A 15,929-nucleotide genomic window follows, 5' to 3' on the forward strand; every position below is an offset into this window, starting at 1 on the left:
TACCACGGTCTGGAAAGAACTAGGATTGTACATAGAGCGAACACGCTCAAAAACAGTCACGCGCATGCGCGTGGAATCGACCGACCACATATGCCGGAAATATGAATGTGCTTAATTTAGTACGTACTTCTGTGGATATTTAGTTGATCGGTATATTTCATCGCAGTTACGATGGAGAGGATGGGTTTATTTCGACTCTTGAGTAAAAAATTGAAAGGATTTCGATGGGTGGATGCGAGTTTAGTGTTGACGTTAGTCATCTTCCGAGCGTGGGTTCGAATCCTAGCTAAAAAGCGGAGTCTTCATTTATTTCTTATTCCTGATTTGAAGGCATTCAGAGAGAAGTGCATCCAAAATTATTAAGAAATTAATACAATGAAATCTTAGTATCCCTATTATAGTGCACATATCATTTAGATATTTTTTCATTAACACCCCATATATATTATATATTATATATATCTATATATATATCTATTATATATACATATACATATATATATATTAAATAATTATTAATATATAATAATAATATATATTTATATATTAAAATATTGTATTTATATATATATATATATATATATATATATATATAATTTATATATAATATATTATTTATATTATATTAATATATTTATATTATATATATATTATTATATATTAATTTTATATTATATAATATATATATATATTATATATATAATAAATATAATATAGGCTTAACACAAGGAAGCCATAAAATTCACCTCGTTAAGAGAAGGAAGACCAAACAAATCAAGGAAAACGAATGAAAAAATCGTAAAATTGGCAGTAGTATAAGGGATTTTCTTTTTCCTGATCACAATTTATATTTCTCGGTCTCAGTCTCACGTGGGTACATGTTCCAACCCTGATTCACGAACATAAACAGCTATACACATATATTATCTATTTGTGGGTATCAGTTGTAAGAGGCCTAAATTTTCTAGATCATGTAACTTGTTTAAAGTATTTCTTTGTAAATTATGCCTCGAATTTTCTTTTCTTCCTCTTCTTGCCGTTATGCATATTTTATGGACCTTCTCAATGATTGTTATTGATTTATTGAACTTCGATTTGTTTCATTTATAAACTTGACTGGTTTCCTACAAGATTTCCCGGAATTCTCTACTTATGTCATTCGTTCCCCTTATTGGGCTAATGCCGTCAGTCTGTAGGCATTCATTAATGGTTCCTATCAGCGTCCCTTTGGCCCGTAGCTGCAACCTTTTTCATTTCTTTTACTGTACTGCCATTCATATTATTTCTTCATCTTACTTTCTACCTTCTTCTAACGGTTGTTTCATGGTGCAACGGCAAGGTTTTCTTCCTGTTACACTTTACAACCCTCTCACTCTCAATTTTTCTTTCAGCGCTGAATGATTTCAGGTTCCAGCCCTTGGCCCACGGCCTAAATTGTATATTCTATGTCTATGTGGTTCATTGGATGAGTATCAGATTTTTTACTTTAGGCATCTTCTTGTTTACCAAGTTCTCCTGGCTTTCTGGATTCAACCCCCGTTGTGTACTGGATGAGTTCTCGTGACTTTGTGAACTGTACATCAAAGCTGTCGACTTGATGAGTCGTTATGACTTTCTGGATTCTACTAAGGACTATATCCTTTATCATTTTTGGATTTTACCTAGGTTGTTTACTGGACGAGTCTCATAATTTTCTGGGCTTCTCCAACAATTACCTTCACTGCCCTGTGCTCTTCATCCATACTCCCCCACATTAACTTAAATATCCTCTTTCCACCAAAGTTTTAAACTTTTTGCCCAGGGATTGAAATTAACCACGTCAGAAAACAAGGGCAAATTTATTATAAAGCCTTTTGGTGCTATTATATATATATATATATATATATATATATATATACACATATATTATATATATTATATATATATATTATACATATACATATATATATATATATATATATATATATATACATACATATAACTGAATCACAAATTTGGAACGTGATGATTATATGAATAAAGGCAAATGCCACGAGGGAAAGTAAAACAATGGAGTACTGGCTTAACTCCCGTCCTTTACTAAGCAGACTGTGCTTAGTAAAGGACGAGAGTCGAAAAGCCTTGCAGCGGTACTCCATTGCTTCACATTAATTGGTAACTTTTGCGTGTGTGTGTGTGTGTGTGTGTGTGCTTGTCAAAATGTTGATGAAACACTCATCCGTCCGAAGTTGTTGGCAATTCAGCTTCATTCCTCACAGGAGCTGCTTGATTGCTCGGGAAACCAGCAGCATTTTGCTGAAAAGGTCCCAAATTGCTGTGTGATGTGAGCCCTATACTTAAAAAAAAAAAAAAAGGAAAAAAAAGCCAACCACATTGGCCGTGAAATTTGCTGTGGTTAAAAATGTTTGCGTTCCTAGATTGAATATGTATGAAGTGTTTCATGAGAAACTGTGATTATTGAAACTAGGTAAATCCTCTCTCTCTCTCTCTCTCTCTCTCTCCTCTCTCTCTCTCTCGTCTCTCTCTCTCTCTCTTCTCTCTCTCTCTGTTTGTATTGGAAGGTTGATGGAACTTGTTGATTTAGTTTATATAAGAGAAATGATGAAGAAGCATTTGGGATTATAAAGATAATACGTACAACATTAGGGCAACAATTTTTCGGGAATAATCTTACATCATTTTATAATTAGCAAACGTTGACACCCATACCATAATTAAGAAATATTAATAATATAAACAGGGAACAAACGTTTAATCGACATGATCAGGAGCCTTACAGACACCAGATGTGTCTAACGTGTGTGTGTATGTATATTATAATAATATAATATATCAGTATATAATATATAGGATATATATAATATATATATATATATATGTTATATATAATATCTATATATATATATATATATATATATATATATATATATATATATATATATACATATATATATATATATATATATAATATATATATATATATACATATATATATTATATATATATACACACACGGTTGTTGCACCCTACCCCATTCCCCTTCCCAACCACCTTCCCCAGAGCCACCCTAACGCCCAATGTAATCAACGTTCTGGTAATCCTTTCTATATGCGCATGCTATTTATATTTCTTTTTAAACATTGTTTTTCCCAAGTGATATACTGTATACATATCTATATATCACTTTGGAAAAACAATGTTTAAAAAGAAATATAAATAGCATGCGCATATACTAGAAAGGATTTACCAGAACGTTGATTACATTGGGCGTTAGGGTGGCTCTAGGGAAAGTGTTTGGGAAGGGGGATGGGGTAAGGTGCAACAAACGTTTAAAAGTAGATAGTCAGAATTATTCCTCAATATCGATCTCATGTAACCCGGATAGACGTCGTCCTGACCTGGCCAGCCAAGTGCATCTAATACGGTTTGAGAGTCAAATGATCATGATACACGTATACGGACGACTTTATTATGAATTGTAATATTGGTGTATGTTGACAGGCAAGGCTCGTTCGTCTTGCTTTTCATTTGCATGCTGTGTCGTCAGGGAATGTGCAATCTCACCTTCGTGCTCCGTTATGAAGATGGCTGCGTCGATCGGTGAGACAGAATAAATTTGTCTCTAATCTTTCGTCCATTGTCAAGTGCGTGTATGAAGGGAAATGAAAATAGTCACGTGTAGCAATGTTGAACCTGTTGACAAAATCAAGACACTGGTCGAAATGATGACGTTTCATAATTTTTAAAAATGTATTTTATTCAGTACTCACCAACATGGTGGCGACGAATCGCAATCGGTAGACACAGACGACCACGAACCTTTCCTGGAACGAGGTGAGGGGGCGGCCAACCATTCCATCTCCCCCGGGGGCGCGCCGCCTCCTATACTCTGAGCCCTCCCGGTTTTGGTGATGATGGTGCTCCACGGGTCGCTGCAACTGGAAGTCAGTTTCGGCGACTTTGGAGCTGAAGGCGAAGTCTGGGCAGACCGAGGTGGCATCCTGGCACTTACATAGGGGGTGCAGCCGGAGAGCAAGGGCGGCTGTGGGGAACTGCACCGGCGGCCGTACCGCAAGGCGGCCGATGGTCCCCACAGGGGAGTCTGAAGCCCTTGCTGCGAAGGCACAGCTGGGTTGCGAAATAGTGTGTGAATACCCGAAGAGTGGAGGACAGCGGTGTGGGGAGCCCTGGAGGAATTCCCGCCGCTGTTGACGCCGAAGGAGGTGTTGACGGGAAGGGGTGGGGGAGGGGGTAGCGGAGGCCTTTGGGTTTGGTTGTTGAACCCCGGGCCGGTCGTTGCAGCAGCGCTGTTGCTGTTGACGTTAGAACCGCATCTCCCGATCTGCACATTCCGTGGGATGAGTTTGAGTCTGATGGGTTTGAAGGGATCTGAAAAATAGATACAAAAAATAAAGATAAAATCAGCATGAAATACTGATTAAATCATCTTTCTTATAACAATGATCTGTTTTAATCTATACATGGGATCAACAGAACTACAGGCAACGCTTTTATGAAAGGTATTACTCTGACAACCCGTGTGTCACTGTCTAAGCGTAATGCAGTGCTGAAAGTGTACAATAAGGTGTAATAAAAAGGATAGTAGGAAGCTTAGAATTTTTGTCAGTACAAATCTTATAGTTAGTCATTTGGACTAATTAGTTAAGACAGGGAATAACTTTTAACTATATTGATCGTTCGCAAATATGATGTTAAATGTTGTTTTGTTAGGATGTTTGTAGGTTTATTCTCTCTCTCTCTCTCTCTCTCTCTCTCTCTCTCTCTCTCTCTCTCTCTCTCTCTCTCTCTCTCTCTCTCTCTCTGGAACACAGATATGAGTTTCGATGCCTTTCATATTTCTTCATAGTTGCCTTGCACAATCAGTGTCTGATATAATCTATGTAGATAGACATAATATGATAAAATATGTGTATTTTTCCTACTTGATCATTTATTGTGAATCGAAAGCCGTACGTGACCTGACATTTCGAACTCTGATTGCGAATGATTCAGATGCAGGAACAATGCAATTAGCCAAATGGAGTGAGATTACATTGCTTTGGAATTTACTGTGAGATTTGACGTGCTATGGATAAAAAAGGACAATTGAGCTTTGAGTTAATCTTCTGCTTTTTGAATTGCCAGGCATTCCCGAAACTTGCAACAAACCATAGTGGTCTGGTGCAAGTGACAGTGGGCTTCATCAGGGCCATAAATAAATATCATAAATAAAATAAAGGGGCTGGGTGGGTGTTGAAACATTTTGGGAACAGGATTCAGAAAGTATAAGCAAAGACATTTTTCCTCTTACCCATAGGAGACTTATTACTCTCAGCCTCAGTTTCCCTCTGTTCTCCCGCAAGAGGTTCCTCTGGGGCCCTTCCCCCTTCGTCGATGGTCTTGGGACGTTTCACTGTATCCCCTCCTCCTCCTCCCGCGATGGCCGTCCCTCCTGTATCCCATTGTATTTCTCTCTCGTCCTGGAGTTCCCGGTAGTCATTTTTCTTTTTCTTACCCTGGTAGTGGCGACGCAGAGAACATCTCATTAGAAAAAATGACGTTTCAGTAAATCTTGTGTGCATGTGTGTGTGTGTGTGTTTGTAGTTGTTTGCGCATGTTTTGTGTTTGTGGGTAGTAGAAATGTGTGCGTGAAGACGTCTTATATTTAAATTGCTTCACTGTTCTCGATGAGTTTGAATTAAAAGTATATAGAATTTATATCACCAATATTTTCTACAGGCATTTTGATTTTCATCATTATCGTCGTTACTGTCAATATTGCCTGAAAACTGTTAAAGGAAAACAAAAATGCTGTGGCATACAATATAGTAAGAGCATAGCTAACAATTAAAGCAACATTACGTGCGATTTGTAAGATCATATAAAGTTCCAATAATAAAAACGTACGTTATCAACCTTTGTCAAATTAAGATGTGCCAGCGCTTCAAATCGTATATCTGTGGCCAGTTACAAAAGAACGGCAGTGGGCAGCAGAAAATCCTAATTATAGATTCAAAGTGTTCCAGTTTACCTCACCTTGAGAAGAAGAGAATGAAGAGGACCGAAGAAAGAAGGAATAGGGAAAGAGAAAACATCATTAGGAGAATTGAGGTAGAATTTCTTGGAACGAGGAAAAGTTATTTGTCGTAATGAGGCTAATTTTGAGGGAAGTAAAATTGTAAACGTTGAAAATAGAACAGAGTACGATAATATTGATGAGAAGAGTGGAAGGAACAGATGTAACAGAAGTGGGCAATATCTGCTAAACAGGGAATTGAGGAAGTTGACTATCATGCTTCGTCATTCAGTGGCGTGAGAAGAAAATTTTTTATTTATAAGTCTGCTACTTGAATAACATTCTTTCGCTCTTTGGAAAGAAAGTTCTCATGAACTAACGTAAGTTTTCACTGTCTACCCTCATACCTTTCTTCCGATATCAATCCTTTTAAAGCCTTTTGTCTTCCTTCCTTATTCAAAAGTCTACATTTAACAGCAATGGGTATTGAAAAGAATTCAACGCCATAAGAAAAAATTATTCTTAACTGAACGCAACTCGGAGATCTTTAATAAGACTCCGATTCTCACCCCCTTTTCTTAAGCCCTTTAACACTTAAAACGCCAGAGAATCCTCAATCAGTCAATGCCATAATCCGAAAGACGAGGGAAGCGAGTTAGGCATTATATATGCGTGCAAAGTGTCGGAAATGAGGAAGGCTGGGTATTATCGGAGTAATTAAGACGTATCAAATCATCAGCAATTAAGGGGAGAAAAGAGTTATTCAATCCCCTTCAAATCAATAAGTCCAAGTACGCACTCTTACCATCAAGGAGAAATCTCACAGACTGGAGGGAAACCTATGAAATTTAATTTCCTGATGGTCATTGATTTCCTATATATATATATCCGTTGGCACCGCAATCACCTTTTAGCGGCGAAAATTTCCTCCTTCAGATTATACCGTGATGGTCAAAATGTCATGTTTAATATAGTTACTTGTCCTATGTTAACCGAATGGCAGTGGTTGACATAATAGTTAATCAATGAATGAAGTGTTGTATGCATCTGCACTAGATTTTCTCCGTGTTACCTTCTTGATTTTGCTTTGGTTAACACGTAGTATTTGAAGCTAGTGTTTATTTTCTTATGAGAATCAGATGATTAAGGTTAAAACAACCAGATGGTTATGGTTAACCATTTTGTTAACCAGATATTTGAGCAAATGCTTTTTGATAGAGAATACCAGTTTTCTGCATAAAATACCCGACTTCTTGAAGGTTACTTTCTCCTCATAGTAAGTATCGGCTAGTTGCTACGAATCCACAAATCCCCACCTACTTGTGGTGCCTTTAATAACTTTTGTCAAGTTTTTGTGCTGGTATAAGGCTACTTAATCAAAACCAACCACCTCAACTTCCACAGTAGTTGAGTGATTTATGAATGAAAAATTGGAATAAATTTATTTCAGGAATTTTTTCATCTTCTCTGAAGAAAATTTGTGCAAATTCAAACAATGCACATGCAGTAACTTACGTCGTTACTTAAAATACTATGTTAAGTAAATGAATGACAGCATTAAAAAATAAAGCAAATAAACAGAACAGTATGAAACACTTTGCTATAGCGAGGCGTCACCATGTATAAAAAAAAGATTCATTTCAAAATTCAAAAATGTGAAGGTAATAGGAAATGATAAAAAAAAAAGAACCCTTCATTCTTTAGGGACGCGACGAGTGTCACTTACAGCCGTATCAAAAGGATCAGAAATCAGATTTATTAAGGAGGCAATGAGGCTTTTGCTCACCAGGAGCGTAATAAAGAAAGAAGATTCTCTTCCCGGCGGTCGGTGGGGAAGAAATGGATTCTTGTCTTCCCGACGGTCGGTGGGAAGAAATGGATTCTCTTCCCGACGGTCAGTGTTGAAGAAATGAATTCTCTTCCCGACGGTCAGTGGTGAAGAAATTGATTCTCTTTCCGACGGTCAGGGGAAGAAATGGATTCTCTTCCCGACGGTCAGGCTAGGAAAGGGGATGAAGTGGATTCTCTTCTCGGCGGTCGGTAGGAAAGAGATGGAGAGGAAGATGATAGATAAAGAGGGGGTTTGGTAAGGATAGAAATTGTGAGGAAAGAGAGAAGAAATCGAAGGAAAATAAGTCAGAAAAGAAGGTGGTCAGATGATATGGAGGTGAGGTTTGAGTTATGGGTTTAATATGGAAAAATTGAGTTGCAATGAAAAAGAAATTAAAAATAGGAAGTTCGCAAAGAAAATAAAATGATACGCGAGAAATAAAAGTAATAAAGGATGTGAAAAGACGCCTTTGGTCCTATTGTAGGCTTAATGAGAAACCATAGGCGTGAAAGGCGTCCTTACGGGAAGGAGGGAGAGAGTGTGTGAGAGGGGGGGGGGGATACCAACCCCCTCCCCTCACTCCCCATCCCCGGTCCCAGTAGTTGGTGTGAATAGCAATCGGTATGCGCTGATGTTTATGGAGTAATGATGACGTAATTTCATTAGCGAGTGATAGCAGTAATAATGATTATGGCGATAGGATTATAATGAATGTATCAGTAATAGTAATGATGAAATCAGTAGCGAAAATACTGATACAATAACGGTAGTGAATGGTGATTCTATTTTCATTATTATGTTAAAAGTGGCGAGGTACGTTGCAGTCGCTGTAGTGACAGGAGTAATTATATATGATTTTAATAATTCAGCTGATGGTGATAATGGAAACAGAGTGAAAAATATTTTGATGGCAGTGCTAAACCACGTAAAAGCAACAGCAATAGTTTTATTATTGCAATGATAATATTCCTCCATATTCTGAACGCTTTATTATTATTATTATTATTATTATTATTATATTATTATTATTATTGTTGTTATTATTATTATTATTATTATTATTATTATTATTCAGGAGATGACTCCTATTCATTGAAAACAAGAACGCCACAGGGAGCCATTGACTTGAAATTCAAGCTTCCAAAGAATACCGTGTTCATTACAAAGATGTAACAGAAAATAATGGAAATGCAGAAAAAAGAGATTACTTACTAAAAAAAGGGGGAAAATGACCCCAAATAAAAAAAGCCACACTAAAAAATTGAATAAAGAAAAGGTAATGCATTGCAGACGTGCGACGGAGACCCCGAAATGCTCCCAGGGGAAATGGACGGACGGACGGACGGACAGAACCCTTCTTTCATTTGCGCGAAGTTCCGAACCCAGCTTTGATCCGGAAAAGTGGTCCTGATCCGGTTAACGAACAAGGACTCCGGACTTTGACTCGAGAGAGGACGAATACGCGGAACCATTTGGATTTTTTTTTTTTTTTTTTTTTTTTCATTCCGAAGTGTTGGGATTAATTGCGTGGCAGGCTGCACAGGTTTATAGGTGTTGATGCGCGTGCGCGCCATGGCACCTTAGCTAGTTACATTTATTTCATTTCTAACTGATGTATAAAAGATTATCCAAATAGATGACCAAGGATGCATTATAAAATTGGATTAAAGTTCAGTGAGAATTATATATAAAACATTACTTATACACAGACATATAGATAGATAGGTGTATATATATATATATATATATATATATATATATATATATATATATATATATATATATATATATATATGTGTGTGTGTAATAGTGTGGCACAGTGTCGTTATTCCAAAAGACAATAAACTTTTAAATAATACTTAAGAAAAAAGGCAATCGAAACGGATAATAAGGAAGAAAGGAGAAAGGAAAAGGGAAAGATAAGATTTTTCTAGAGAAGGGATTTTGTTACTCAAAACATTAGGCTTTTAGCCATTAGACATCTGGTTTTCATCTCCCCCAAAAAGCCTCTGTCCGTACCAGCGATTAGTGACCAACAAAAGATTATAGCCGACGAGGGATATCACCCAGGCATCTTCGAGAAATTGGAAACTACTCTCATTAGCGCCTATGACTAATCGGCGTTCCCTTCGTGAACAGGTCAGAGAGAGCCATCTGGCATACGTTAAAAAGGAATTCTATGACCCGTTGTTCAAAGGAGGGGAGTGCCGAACTCTTAAGTGCTCCACCCTCTCGAGATAGACCTAAGGACTTCGACGAATCAAAAGCCATGAGTGTTGGTCATAAGACAGCCCAAAAGAAGTATCAACGAATGACCTATGAGGTTACCAAGGGATACGCCCCCAAGAAGCCAGGACATGAAGGAGGCGTATACAAATTAAAAGCCTACGAATCATTGTAAAAGACATGACAGGAAGGCGGTCTTGTATAATGTCTGTAGCCACTAAGACACAAAAAGTCTTTCAGAAAATGCCACACCCAGTCAAAATCCCAAAATTCAAAGGCGGTGCTAAGGAGATTTCAACCCAACAAAAAGGGCAGACAGAGAGAGAGGAGAGCAGAGAAAAAAAGGGGAACAGAGAAGTCAAGAGAAGATAACGACAAAGAGGGGAACGAGGGGGGAGAGAACGAGTGGTGCAGCAGCCGAACAGAGAAAGACAGAAGAATCCCCAGAAGAAGAACAGGGTGCAAAAGGTTGTGTGCGAAGCAATCAAAGACAGTGAAAGTGACAATCAATACTCAGTAAAATTCCCTCGTGCCTATAGACTCGTAATTGCAACAAGTGCCAATTAAGTTTTATCAGTCCAAGAGCCCAGTAACTCAGAAGGTGGAAAACAATTGTAAGAACCCCTAACGAAGAATAAACTTAATGCAAAGAAACATATCAATTAATTTCTCATCCAAAATTAGAACCCTTTCAACGAACTCCAGATCAAGAGCTTTCAGCAAGGTAAGAAAAATTATATAAGTCAAATTCCCCAAAGTACAGCCTCCACGGCGCACGTTACCTTAGATCTGTGCGATGAAAGTAAGTACCAGCACATATATGGATCACGGTTCGATGTGATAATTATTCATATATATATATATATATATATATATATATATATATATATATATATATATATATGTGTGTGTGTGTGTGTGTGTGTGTGTGTGTGTGTGTGTGTGTGTGTGTGTGTGTGTGTGTAGGGTTAGTGGTTGGGAGGAACCCTAGTACTTGATTCTTAGAGTCATTTAGCTTAAAAACATTTTAGCAAACTGATTTTTATCATTGATCAAATATATACGTTATTTCAAAATTTGGTAAAATATGATTTGGAACAGTAGACATTTTGTGTATGTATTATATATATATATATATATATATATATATATATATATATATATATATATATATATAAACAGATATATTATATATATGTATGTATATATATGTATATATAATATATGTGTGCATATATTTCATAATGTCTTTTAAAACATTTTACAACATAGCAATGTACAGGGACACATTATAGTAAGTTGTAGAACTGACTGACAGTATTCAGTTCTAAATGTATGCTAACATTTTGTCTGTGAACTTGCAAATTCATCCACAACCACTTCACAACATTTTTACATCATCAACTGAATTTCAACAAAGCAAAGCCAGTCAGTCGTCCTTCCGTAATAGGATTTCAAAAGATATGATAAGGAGACAGTCTAAACTGTGTTAATATTCAAAAGTTCTCGTACTGAGAAGCCTGTCACTTCATTCAAAACCCTCCTCTGCACTAGAGGGAATACTTCCTTTCCTATCACTTCAGTCTTCGTTTCTACTTCGTCACATTTTCACCGCTACCGTGAATTCTTATTCACTGATGCACTCAAGGACTCCTTCATAAGTTTTGAATAGGGTCCGAATTTTACCTGCATTGAAGTTTGTCCCCCGTAGGGTTGGATAGGGCTGTCAATGCGCCTCATGTTTGTGCACTGTAGGCATTACTTATGGTTCTTTGCAGCGTCCCTTCGGTCCCTAGCTGCAACCTCTCTCATTCCTTTTAGTGTACCTCCATTCATATCCTTTCTTCCAGCCGACTTTCCACCCTCTTCTAACAATTGTTTCGTTGCAACTGAGGTTTTCCTCCTGTTTCACCTGTTACATTCTTGTTCAAGGTCTCTTCAAACTGTAAGGTCAAGATGTCCACTTTAGTGCATTCTGGTTCAAGGGCAAAATGTTGATTTATTATCGCGTCAGGTAAAAGATCTCCTCTTATCTGCAAATCCCAGAGTAAACTAGGAATTCTCTGCACGCGCGTTTGTGTGTGTATGTGTATATATTGTGTTTGTGGTTTTAATGGTCCTACATGCCATAATTGATAAACACGGAATGCTGAATAATAAATAGCTCTGAAGTATAAGTTCAAAGGCGCCTGGTATTTTATTTTACGTCAGATTCACGCGTGCTCGAGAAGCTATTATTATTGGATTAAAAATAAACCATTTCAGCTGTCCGGTAATCGTAGATCTTGATATTTATGTAACTGTCTGTGTTATCTCTAATTATCGTATGTATTAATGTACTTACGTTATTTTTTGTTCGCTTATCAGTGGACTGTTTCTTCTATTTCTCATTTTTTTTTTTCTTTTGTCAACTCGTTATTTTTGTTTGCGGAATTTTTTGTCTGACATGTTTGCCTGTCTTGGTGTTTTCAGTTTTTTTTTTTTTTTTTAAATAAATATATATTTGGAGAAGTTTTGTTGAATGGCTTTTTGTATTCGTCTCTTGGTCTCCTAATTTGCCCTATGTGGGTTTGATATCAGTAAATTTGCATATCAGAAATCTCCGTATTGAAAACAAAAACGTAAAAGATGGGAGATGACTCTGGTCCAAGAAAAAATGCACTTACCGTATCCGGATGTGGTTCGTATCCACGTACGTTACATGAAATGAGATAATCCGGGATTGGATAATCACACTGATGAATTATACAACTTCGTCTAACTTGAGCTCTCCGAAATACTAATTTTTAATTTCAGTTTCAATATTCATCACAAGCACCATTAATGAAAATTTAATATTGCTGTAGCGAAACATTTCATAGGTCAGGTGTATTTTATAATACTGAATAAATAACGTAGCCTTTCAGATTCCTGTAGAATTTCAAAAGTAATTTATTCAGCTGAAAAATCGGAATGAGAGAGAGGGAGAGAGTAGAAATTCATCCTAAAAATATCAGACTGTTAGATGAGAGAAAGAGAGAGAGTAGGAATTCATCCTAAAAATATCAGACTGTTAGATGAGAGAAAGAGAGTAGAAATTCATCGTAAAAAAATTCAGACTTTGTTAGACGAGAGAGAGAGAGAGAGATTAGAAATTCATCCTAAAAAATTCAGATTTTGTTAAATAACAGAGAGAGTAGAAATTCATCGTAAAATATATCAGACTCAGAGAGAGAGAGAGAGAGAGAGGAGTGTTGTTTCATCTGAGTATATATTGCCATACTTGACCTAAATCTTCTCAACAGTCAATCATTCCCTTTCGAATGAAACGTCAAAAATATTTTATTTTTGTTTACCCAGGGATTTGGACCTTGACTGTTTATACCTGTAGCGTTGTTTTAATGTTAAGAAAGACATGCTATAGGGTATCGCTACCAGTGGAAAATTATCATAATTTTTGGGTATAAACGAAGATTTATGTTGCCAAAAAAAAAAGTGCTTATTAACATTGCCACGAGATTGAAAACTGGATACTAAATAGAAGATATTTATCACTCAGTCATTTAGTGCAACGAGAAGGCACTTCAAATTAAAAAAAAAAAAAAAAAAATGCCATTTGGGGTTAAGAATTTCTCAAGCGGCCAAAGAGTGTGAGGTATTACCGAAATTAATTTTTTGGATAGTAGCTGAAAGACGCAGTGAAATTGAGTCCTAATGAAGAACTGCAAGGCTGGGAAGGACGATGTTCTCAACGTTCCTTTCTCTGGACATCAATATAAAGAAACGCACAATGTCTAAAACAAATGTAGAAAAAACTCTCCTAGGGGGTAGTTCCGTCAGGCAGTATATAGCTACTTAAGTTTCTTAGCAACGTTCCTTCGGCCCCTAGAGCTGCAACCTCTTTCATTCTTTGTCTGTACCTCTGCTCATATTCTGTTTCTTATATCTGACTTTCCACACACTGTAACAATTGTTATATGGTGCAGCGGCCAGGTCTTCTTCTAGTTACACCCTTTAAACCTTTTTACTGTCTATTTCCTTTTCAGCAATGAATGACCGCATAGGTCGCAGCGCTTGGCCCGTGGTCTAAATTCTATATTCCATTCCAGTAAAGAAAAATGTCCATCAATAGCAGCTTCGATCTTTGTTCCATCTCGGGCCAAATTCCGCATGAAAAACCCCCCTTCTTCTATCTTAAATTACCCCTCCAACAGACCCCCACACACCCCCCCCCCCCCCACCCCCCCCCCCCCCCCCCCCCCACACAAGCATTATTGTAAAGCGCTTAAGAAACTTCAAAATCCCAAACGCTGCCGATCCCATTGACATCAGTTGCAGGGAGCCTTCAGACAATGGCCTTACTTACATCCATTATGGAATAAGGTCTGAATGCTTCCGCCGACACCCACACACGTCCAAAATGCGGTGCTGGGTGACGCAATCGTTTCTCTCTCTCTCTCTCTCTCTCTCTCTCTCTCTCTCTCTCTCTCTCTCTCTCTCGTCGCTTCTCAAAATAAGGAAAATATAATAAATTTTACCTGTTGTTTTTCCGGCTTCATGTTTTGAGCCGATGGGGTATTTTCGATAGTATTTGGTTAGGACGGTTTTCAGTCGTCTTTGCGTCAGTCGGCAAGAATTGTCGAAAACGTATCGAGCAATTTTGATAAAAAGGAATAAAGTTAAGGAAAAAAAACCTTTTAATGGTTCATCATTTAGTTTTTCTCTTTGTTTTTCATCACATATCTGTTATCGCAGGTATTATTGCTATTATTATTCACTCCTTCAGTTGCTCACTTTGTCGAATTCCAGGACCCTAGCGGGTTAGTACCATCAGCGCACCCCATGTGGTTCCACTGTAGTTATTACTAAAGGTTGTTTTCAGCGTCCTTTTTACTGCAACTTCTTTCATTCTTTTTACTGTACCTACGTTCATATTCATTTTCTTCCATCTTACTTTCCACTCTCTCCTAACAATTGTTTCAAGTGCAACTCTGAGGTGTACTTCCTGTTATACAGTTTCCCTTTCAGCTCTGAATGACTTCGTAAGTCCCAGCGCTTGGCCTTTTGCCAAAGTTCTATATTCAATTCCAACCCATTTTCACTGTCATTAAGCGCTGGATGGAAGAAAATGGCTTCCCAGTGCTTGGCTGTATTGACAATGTACGGAATTTAAATAAACCGAATTCAAGATTCCATAACTGTCCGGTCAAAATTCAGGGAAGAAACCATATTTGTCCATTCCAAATTCAGGAAAGAATCCATATTTTTCCATTCCAATTTCAAGGAAGAAACCATATTTGTCCATCCCAAATTCAGGGAAGAATCTATACCTGTCCATTCCCACATCAGGGAAGAAACCATATCTGTCCATTCCAAATTAAGGGAAGAAACCACATATGTCCGTTCCAAATTCAGGAAAGAATCCATATCTGTCCATTCCAAAATCAGGGAAGAATCCATACTTGTCCTTTCCGAATTCAGGAAAAAATACATACCTGTTCAGTCCAAATTCAGGGAAGAATCCATACCTGTTCATTCCAAATTCAGGAAAGAAACCATACCTTTCCATTCCAAATTCAGGGCAGAAACCATACCTGTCCATTCCAAATTCAGGGAAGAAACCATATCTGTTCATTCTAAATTCAGGGAAGAATCCGTACCTGTTCATTCCAAATTCAAGGAAGAAATCATAGCTGTCCATTCCGAATTCAGGGAAGAATCCATACCTGTCCTTTCCAAAATCAGGGAAGAAACCATATATGTCCATTCCAAATTCAGGGAAGAAACCATATATGTCCATTCCAAATTCAGGGAAGAAACCATATCTGTCCATTTCAAATTCAGGGAAGAAACCATATCTGTCCATTCCAAATTCAG

The 15,929-nt window shown here is 37.4% G+C and overlaps 1 protein-coding gene and 1 long non-coding RNA gene across 2 annotated transcripts in view; one reads left to right on the forward strand and one right to left on the reverse strand.

Annotated features, from left to right (window-relative positions):
* LOC135221018 (uncharacterized) overlaps positions 1 to 15,929 on the forward strand; it is an 89,094-nt gene that overhangs the window by 3,702 nt on the left and 69,463 nt on the right. The gene's annotated exons all lie outside the window — the stretch shown is intronic.
* Positions 3,767 to 15,929, reverse strand: part of LOC135221009 (uncharacterized) — an 81,444-nt gene continuing 69,281 nt past the window's right edge. Inside the window, exons 3-4 of the mRNA XM_064258731.1 lie at positions 5,312 to 5,516; positions 3,767 to 4,389 (exon numbers count right to left, since the gene is read on the reverse strand). Coding sequence (XP_064114801.1) covers positions 3,767 to 4,389; positions 5,312 to 5,516 — 828 coding nt within the window. The remainder of the gene's footprint in view (positions 4,390 to 5,311; positions 5,517 to 15,929) is intronic.

This window comes from Macrobrachium nipponense, chromosome 20, assembly GCF_015104395.2.
Source record: "Macrobrachium nipponense isolate FS-2020 chromosome 20, ASM1510439v2, whole genome shotgun sequence".
Lineage (NCBI taxonomy): Eukaryota > Metazoa > Arthropoda > Malacostraca > Decapoda > Palaemonidae > Macrobrachium > Macrobrachium nipponense.